The sequence below is a fragment of the Cucurbita pepo genome, chromosome 1, assembly GCF_057944985.1.
Source record: "Cucurbita pepo subsp. pepo isolate OVF chromosome 1, ASM5794498v1, whole genome shotgun sequence".
Lineage (NCBI taxonomy): Eukaryota > Viridiplantae > Streptophyta > Magnoliopsida > Cucurbitales > Cucurbitaceae > Cucurbita > Cucurbita pepo.
The window spans coordinates 3264166-3273613 of NC_141798.1; the positions used below are offsets into that span (position 1 = coordinate 3264166).

Here is a 9448-nt window from a genome sequence, read left to right on the forward strand (position 1 = left end):
AAGGATGCTCTTCTTCAAATCTTCTTCCGGAGCAGTACACCAGGAATCTCAGCCGCAGGAGGAGGTCAAGAGATGTGGCGGAGGCGGAGACGGCGGCGCGTGTATCTCACTGACCGTGTGGAGGAAGTCACTGCTACTCACCTGCAACGGATTCACAGTCATCGATCGTAGCGGAAACATCGTATACCGAGTCGACAATTACATTGGACGCCCGGAGGAAGTGATTCTAATGGACGGCCTCGGCAAATCCGTCCTCACAATGTGCCGCTCCAAGGTCAGTCAAATTTTACTCTCACGCATACGTTTGATTCTTCGTCTTTCCGATGAAATTGAACTTAATGTTTATGAATCGCTCTGATTTTCGCTGTGATTCCGGCTGGATTGGATTTTAATTTGTGTTTGTTTTGGTTAAACAGAAACTCGGAATAGCAGAGAACTGGTGCGTGTACGAAGGGGAAGTAGGAGGCAAAATTAGGGCTAGAAAGAATCCGATATGTCGAGTGAGGAAGAACATGAACATACTACATGTCGCTCCGAATTCGAAAGTGCTTGCGTACGTATACGATTACAGAATCTCAGACAAAAAGTATGCGTACAGTATAGAAGGTTCGTACGGGCAGAGATCGTGCAAGATTTTGGACGCGTCGAGGAGAGTGGTGGCGGAGGTGAGGAGGAAGGAGCCGATTAACGGCGGCGTATGTTTTGGGGCGGAGGTTTTTCTTCTGCTGGTTCTTCCTGGTTTTGATTCGGGATTGGCTATGGCTCTGGTTTTACTTTTGGATCAGATGTTCTCTTAGAATTTGATTCTTCTTCGTCGTGTTCATCTCCATCTGTGGTTGTACATATTTTGCAGAAGCTGCGTTTTCATTTTGAAAGGGATTTGTTTCCTTTTTGAGTAAGGAGTGTACAATATTGCTTTGTTGTAGGAATAATTGAATTTCCTTTCGCCTATTTCATTTTCAATCCCAATTTTGGACTCTTAGATCATCCTTTTAAACAAATAATTGAGATGTTAACATCTCATTTTCTAAATACCACCATTAAATTTTTTTTTTTTAACAATTCCAACATAAAAATATATATATATATAAAAATTTTATACGACCAAATGGTGGTAGGTAATCAAACGGTATGTATATAATATTTAAGGAATCTAAGAATAGAAAAACTATGAGAATTAATAATCGAGATAGGACTAAGGAAAGAAAAACCACTTATTGAGTTTTATAGTTATCCATGCTAGTTAATCTCTTTAGATGAGGTTTGGATAGAGTGGTCAAGACAAGGGCGCGCACGAGCTAAATTATCTTGGCTTCTTAGATGCTATGACTTCATGAACTCATAGTTGTTTTTGTATTTCCTACTCTGTCATCTGCCATTTTGTAAATTGTATCCGTAGTATTTTGAATGCTTGAATACATAGTTGATTTAAATGAAATGTAATATTTAAATTGACACTAATTAAATGGGCGCATGGTTTTAAAAAGTTTTAAATTTGTTGACAACCTATGGCTTGAGTCTTTAGAAAAATAAGTCATTACAATATGAAAGGTAGAAAATGAGATGTGAAAGAAAAAAAAGGAAAAAAAAAATTAAAATTTGAATCCAAATATCCTTATTTTGTAACTTTATATTTTTGTCCATACAATTCTTCCGAAGCTAACTTAGGCACATCTCAATGTATAGTTTTTGAACTTTAAAGTTTGGCTATGTGTTAAAAATGTCTACATATCAACTAACTTTCAATTTTGTCGAACTTCTAAATTTTAATTGATCTAATCACATTGTTTTATTCTCTTCTTAGTTTATTTAGAATTTCACATTATTATGAACGTTTAAATCTATGATGTTACTCTAAAATATTGTTTCCATAGAATAATAGAGTCGTTACAACTTTTAATTTTTGTATCTAATAAATCTCTACAAATTTAAAATTTCTAAAATTTAATTATATGGTATATATAAAACATAACTTTGAATTATGTACCCAAAGAATTAAAAAAAAAAAAATCAAAAGTTTAGAAATTAAATTAAAAAATCGAAAGAAAATACATTTGTAATTCTAGAAGAATTAATAAAGACTAAGTTTGTAATGGAATAAAAATAGATTTAAAGGTATTGAAAATGAGATTATACATAAGCCTACGAAGTAGAGGGGAGGGAATTCATTCACACCATTAAGGCTCCTCGTCTTCCATGAATTTGATAGAGCAAGAGGACAAACTAGGAGATAACAATCAAAATGACAGCGACAACTACAAGAATAGCAGTGTGGACGTGTCTCTGTTCCTGCCAGCCCTGCTTTATACTTTGTCCTCCGCCCTAACAAACCGAAACAACTCGAACTTTCTTGGTCTATTGCAGAGATGTGACAAGACGATCAAAAAAAAGAAGAGAAAACTGGTGAAGAGCACAGATAGGGGCACAAGGGAACAGTAATAAGAACTAAAATTTCTATTGACTCGTCAAATACTTTTTCACACAGTGGCAAGGAATTTGCTACTGCGTTCTGGAATGAAGTTGATGTGATGTTACAACAATTAGAAAGCGTGTCACTATTCAGGACGGACCATTACAATAATCATATCAATCAGCCACTTACAACAATATTATGTACACAAACAACCTACCAGTTTAGCCACTCCTAGCCCAGAGGAGTGGTTCTAATTTAATAGCAGCGTTTTGTTGGAAAGGGATATAATAATGTAGAGTTTCTTGATCAATCTAACCTGTTCCTCCTCCTCTTTTCCAATCCATGAGCATTAACTTTCGTGTCTTTTGTTGTCCCTCGCTAGCCTTGGACAAATGAGTTGCTGGAGGAGGCATCATTGATGATTGTTTTACTACGCCGGAGGTTGAATGTTTAGCTTCCGAAACCGAATCTCTAACGAACTTACTTGGGGACGATTTACTCGATTTGGTCGTAGCCCAATTCAATGGTCCCTTTCTATTATTTGTCTGAGTAATGTCTCTTCTGCTCTCTACTGTTCCTGGCTTTGGCTTCTTGGAGGGATGCAAATGGCCCTCGTTTTTAAATGAATTGTTGGACCATAATCCGTAAGTGGTCGGTGCGGCATATAATTCTTCGGTTTCCTCTGATTTCAACTTTCGAGCCTTCATGGACTTTTGTGAAGGCTTTTTTGGCCACTTTACTATACCGTCTATGTTTTGCCTCAATGGAGCACGAGTTGCAATATCGTAGAGAGTTTGAGCAGCAGCCATTACTCTTGGACAGTGCTGCTCTGTAGAGAAGCAATATCAATAGCCGAAGAAAAAAAATTCAATTATGCTTTAGTTGCATGCAAATGACACAACAAAATTCATAAAGTTTCAAGCTGCAGCGAGATAGCATTCGCAAAAAAGATTAGGAAAGTGGCTTAATGTTTGAGAGACGTACATTATATCTACAGTTCTCTATCGCTAAGAAGAACGGGACGTGGATATGACATCACACGAAACACATCATTATTTAAAAAAATTATGATATAGACACATCAAGGATACGTTTATATAAAGAAATCCAAAGTCAATAAGTTAAGACATTTATAAAATTAAATAAATGAGTTCGATATATCTCACTCTCAAATTTAATGATTATCGTCTTATATGTGTATTTAGTATACTTTAGAAGTGTACGATAGGTGTCTAAAGAAATCCAAAGTAGTTAAGGCATTTATATGATTAAATAAATGAGTTTGATATGTCTTACTCTCAAACTTAATGATTTTTTTCCTATGTGTCTATTTAGTATACTTAATAAGTGTTCGATAAGTGTCGGACAAATATAGAACTCATATTGATTTTGTACCAAAGTCTAACACATAACTATTGTGCTAAAAAGTATCTGATACATATCCAACAAATGTCGAAGTGTTAGAAGTGTTTTAGTGTCTAAAACGTGTTAGACATGGACACACTAGCCAAACTAAGGAGTTCGTACTCATAGCTCTAGGGAGATTAAGAATCCAAGTTTTATACATTTCTGAATTATGCATAACAAATAAATGCAAGGGATTTGATTTAGTTTCCTCTAAAACGCTTAATGTTTTCTAGAGCAGGCTTCTCTGTACTTGCCAAAAATTCTCAGACTAGCAAAGCACTTTCTTCAACTACTGAACTTCTGAAAAAACTTCTCGTTTATAACTACAGACCCAGATTACTCCTTAAGGACTTCTCTTCCTCATCTCACTTTCCTCTCTCTTACTTTTCTCTCTCAAGATCAATCTTTCTCTCCCTCAGCTCTTCAATAAGCATCTTCCTTCAGTGGATTCTTTTTGGTTCCTTCAGAGAAAGGACCCCATTAAGAGAAGTCATCTATGTGATATAAGAAATTAAGTGGTAGTTCTTATGGTGCCATTGAAAAGTCAATTACGGACACAGTTCAACTTTTTTATAATTTATTGGATCTTAACTACTAACTTAAAAAAAAAAAAAAAAGAAATCAAGGATAAGATTTAGTTGATTCATAGCAGAAAAATAAGGAGGTCATACCATTTGCCTCACGATTCATCTTCCCTCGAGAATCTGTATGTAGACCAATAGCAGTGGTCACGATTTAAGTAAAATAAACAATAATAGCAGAATGTTTAAAGGTGGATACTGTATCTCAATTACGCGACATAAATGCCTTCCAATAAATCCTTACCCACAAGCATAGAGGAAGCTTTCGAACAAGTTGCAGAAGACAGGGAATCCCATCCACTTTGATGATGATTAACAGATACAGAGGAGGACTTTCCATCATCAGGACCAACTCTCATTGTTGAAGGAAATAAACTCTGGTTAAAAGTCAATGATTCCAAGTTTTTTGTAAAACAATCAGCAGTAGCAGTGGGGATATTGGCAAAGTTTCCGACTCGCCACCACCTACCGGTACATGTGGTTCTATTTGCAGAAAACTTGGATGAATCAGAATTTGCTTTAGAGTGCCCATTAAAAGAATGTGACCACGGAAATGGTTGCAAGATTGCTCGACGAGATTGTTGCTTTGCTGAACGCAAATCTGTCGCATTCTTTGAAGATACAGAGGACATGCTGGCATCCTGAAGCAAAGATTCCAAATCCTTTGGTAGAGGAAGGCCCAATTTCACAAACATGTCATCTGGTTTGTACAACTTAAAATCAAGTACGTTGGTCAAAGTTTCAGAATTGCTACAAGCATCTTGCACCTTCATCGAAAACCAAGAGAGAACGAAATTAAGGTCTAAATCTAAATGTAATAATGGAAAGAAACTCCGAATTTATGATTGAAGTTTAGGACACTAAAAAATATCCTTTCGATGAAGAATTGAGTATTTTGCCACGGCAATTACCACATAAGAGAATCAGCAAAAGTAGATTCAATCAGGTTGTAGACAGATCTCAAATAACTATAAAAGAGATGTCAAAATAATTTAAACCAATTGAATAAAAATGTATAGTCAGCGTACAGATCAAGAAGTTAAAAACAACAAACACTAAGGTACAGTATGTGTTAGAGTGAGTGCATGTGCACATAGGCCAGAGAGATAGCCAAATTCTTACTCACAGACCTTGCTTAATGAAGGTGCATCTGTTGTACTAAGTTCTTTTGCATCAAAATTCACCCCTTCTTCCATGCTTGAAACAGAACTAACTAGACTTGTGGATGGTTTGCTATTAGAACAACTCTCTGACTCCGCAGTATTTTGTGGACGGACGGGCCATGGGAGCTGAAGAACAGAACAAGCTTTTCTAATTGACTGCAGAAAACATTCATTTACATTTGTGTCTTTTTTACCTTTGGCTTTACTTAAACTAGAATAGTCATAACTGCCATCAAGAAGACCATTCAGCGGTGGATCATCCGTAAGCTTTGTGAAATCATGAACATCTGATTTCAGCCCATATAGTCCTGTAAACATTTCACAAGGCCCATAAATGATTTTATGCTGTGTAATGCAAAGTAAGGTGCACAAAAGTAAAAACCAATGAGAACCTTTATTATAAATAGATTATAAACAAGTAATTTGTTTTTTTACTTATGTCATAATAGGAAGTAACAACTAAAGGAATTGAGCACTGAGCAATTAAACTCTTTGCAAAACTGAAAACAAGATCCAGTAGCGACCTATAGTGATGGAAGGAAAAAAAAATCAAAGAAGGTAAAGAGAAATTGCTTTCATTATAACACTTGTAAAAACTGGGCCGCAACTCATTTTTGTACATCAAGACATACTCAAGGAATAACTCTTGTTGGAAGTCAAAATAAAATAGCCGACATTTCACTTGCTATCTTTTCGCGAGATAGGTGCAATGGCTATACCTCTTATTCAAAAGGCTATTCATGTGATAATGTCTTTCCAGAGATATCTTAATTACAAGGACTATCCAATTAATATCTTTACAGAAATATATTGAAGTAACACACAAATCAAGACATGATAGAATTAGAACTGTCCTGATTTGGTTAGACTTATTAGTTATCCCTCAATTTAGGTTCTGTCACAACAATGATATAAATTTTCTTCACAACAAACTAAGTACATCTACACAATTTAAAACGTCTGCATTATCCAGTGGAGTCTTTCTTCAATACATGTCATAAGGTCCTCAAAATACCATAAGTACCACATAAATGCAAGTTTCTGAGCACATCAATTAATAATTCACAGGACATCATCATACCGAAAAAAATGCACCCTGCGGTAGCTGAGCCATTTCCAGCATTTATAGGGAGTGAATCAAATTTGGTCTTCAATGACACTTTGAGATTTCTCTTATCACCCCGCTTGCTGCTTACGCTGCTTTTCTGTTTCATCAATTGAGGCTTCTCTGTTGTTTTTTTTTTTTTTTTTTGGGGGGGGGGGGGGGGCGCGGGGGGGTGTATACATCAGTAACAACTTAAACAAGGAAAGCATAGGAAGTATAGAAAATGCGAAAGGATATCCTAACTCAATCACATATATGCAACAGATATTGCCCATTCTAAGCTTGCACAATATTACATATTTAAAATATTTTAAAAAAAGTCAAATCACCACCGTAGCACCAGATTTTCAATACATTAAGTCAAGAAAATACGAATACAATGATTTCTTAACTCTAGAAATAGAAAGTACATAGTAAGATCAATCAATTGATAACATTACCAATGTAACCAAAAAATTTCCCAAATATCCTCCTCTGGCATAAATTTACGATAAATGAAAGAATCATAACATTCAAATAGCAAAGAAGAAAATAACCACATCCTGAATAATTGGGATCAAAGTTCATTGAATTGCCTTTCATGGTCCTCTACACGTGGATCTTATAAACAATTCACATGTAATAATTTTAAACAACTGAGGCTACTTTTAATTTTTAGATTCTTTATCCGTTCCTATTGCTTCTAGTTATAGCTAAACATTTGGATTATTTTTTAATCAGATTTCTTGCACAATGATCCTATCTGAAAATATGAAATAGATGTATTGCATGGCGTTATTTGGAAATGATAAGAATAGTCTAAAGTAATAGCAAAAGATGAACATTTATAACATTAAATTGGGAACTGAACATTACCATGAGAGCCGCACTTTTTAAGATATGATCCAAGCTTGTCAGACGTATCTTTTACTTCATCAGCCCCACTTAGTAATAAAGAATCTTCCAATTGAACCAAACGCCTCTTAGAACATAAACTACTGCTACTACTCCTTGAGACCTTTAACGATTTACGTTGCTGTACTCCTGGACTTGAAGTGGACAAATGACTTCTTTTGTTCCTACTCTCAAAATCTTCAGGTGTATCTTCACCATCCTTAGAAACTGCCCCATCAGGGATCTCATCCAAAGAAACAGAACCCAAATCATTGATAGAGCTCGTCCCAACTGGCACACCGACATTTATAGACCATTATTTCATTAAAATATAGAAAATGAAGAAAGAAAAAATGACAGATAAAGGAGATGATATGCTAGAGACTTGTGATATATAAATTTTACAAAAATCAACTCGAAGTGGAATCACATACATAGATGATATGTGGCAAAGAATAAAAAAGTAGAAGACTTAAAAAAAAGTCCAAATAAACCAAAATATATGACGATCCTTTCACAAATGCAGCAGCCAGAACTAACTATCATCGTCATCCATCTATAGAAAGTATGTTAAAAAAAGATGCAATTTTTTCTTCAAGATTGTCTAAATCCACCATATAGACCTTATTCCATGTTCAGAATTTCACTAGACAGATGATATAAACCATCCTATGAAAGAATACTAAAAAAAAACACGGTGTTTCTTCTTATGCAAAATGTTTGATGTTTCCGCCACCATATCCTAAGAGCAGAATTTTTTCTTTATCACATTTCCCTTTCAAAATAATAAAATACAAAACCAAACGACTGCCACATTTAAGTAATCTGCATGCTGGATCCCAAGTCAACCTCACTCAAAATCCACTGGAACACATTTAATAAGAAGAGTCCTTTATTAATAATGAAAAAGCACAAAAAGAAAAAATGATAAGACATCCTCACAAACGCCTAGGGTTTATATAAAACACTTCAATTCGCAAAATCCGCGGGAACACATTTATTGAAAAAATATTATTACAAAGTGGTGGCTGTCTTCATGGGGCTACTGAAACGCATTGGTCTTCAACAATAAGTGACTCAAAACGCTCTATCCTACTACATAAAGTCAGTTCATGAACAAGCAATGCATCAAACTCCAAGCACTATATTCATTGTCATCTCTTTTTCGAAACAAAGATCACTCTCCATAGCCTCCAGTATTGGCCAATTGGAATGCGAGGAGGTTACTAAGCCATCGGATGCAGTTAAAAATACGAAACCAGCAACAAATCAAAAAATTAAACAGCAGTATTACAGCAAAAAAAAGGCTGTTTCACCTTTTTGACTACCGTACGAGCTAAAATGCTGAAACGAATAGCTAGGAGGGGCAGAACCACGATCAGCTTCGCACAACTCAACCTCCTCGATTATTATCCCGGTTCTAACAGAGCCGTCAGGTCCCATGAGCTTCGGCGCCGCCACATCCACCGGATAATTCAACTCAAGAGCATCCATCACCGAAGCCCTAACAACAGCGAACTATAAAAAGAAGACGATTCACTGCAGCCGCCGAACATCTCAAAGGAACCTAAAACGCCGTCGAAAGCAGATACCAATCTGAACTTACAGAAGACCATTTGGACATCGCACCGGAAAGACTGGGATCGGAGAGTGAGTCAAGAAAAGTGAATTAGGTGGGAGAAAACGAAAGGAGAAAGGAAGAAAAACGGGAGTGTTTAGCATGTTGCGGCTAAGAGTAGGAGAAATCAGAGCTTTTAGGGCACGAATTGGGGAACAAAGGTAAGTATATATAGTTTTCGGGAAAATATGTGTCATATTTGGAAAAGACCGTCGATGGGAGAATATTCCGTTCCGTTCTCCGTCAAGAGTCGTCCGCGAATACCCACTTTGCGTGGAGATGGGGCTT

The 9448-nt window shown here is 36.1% G+C and overlaps 2 protein-coding genes across 2 annotated transcripts; one reads left to right on the forward strand and one right to left on the reverse strand.

The window, feature by feature from the left end:
• The first annotated feature begins 4 nt into the window (after positions 1 to 4).
• LOC111796726 (protein LURP-one-related 17-like) lies at positions 5 to 951 on the forward strand. The gene is made up of 2 exons (XM_023679472.2): positions 5 to 274; positions 417 to 951. Exons 1-2 carry the CDS (start codon positions 5 to 7, stop codon positions 795 to 797), a joined length of 651 nt encoding a protein of 216 aa, XP_023535240.1. The 3' UTR covers positions 798 to 951.
• A 1485-nt stretch (positions 952 to 2436) lies between these two features.
• On the reverse strand, positions 2437 to 9320 carry LOC111796709 (uncharacterized). Its single transcript, XM_023679454.2, has 7 exons — positions 8859 to 9320; positions 7525 to 7833; positions 6646 to 6792; positions 5532 to 5872; positions 4646 to 5168; positions 4492 to 4524; positions 2437 to 3242 (listed from the first exon to the last, which is right to left on the reverse strand). The coding sequence occupies exons 1-7, from the start codon at positions 9034 to 9036 to the stop codon at positions 2725 to 2727; spliced, it is 2049 nt and encodes a 682-aa protein (XP_023535222.2). The 5' UTR covers positions 9037 to 9320; the 3' UTR covers positions 2437 to 2724.
• Between the last annotated feature and the right edge of the window lie 128 nt (positions 9321 to 9448).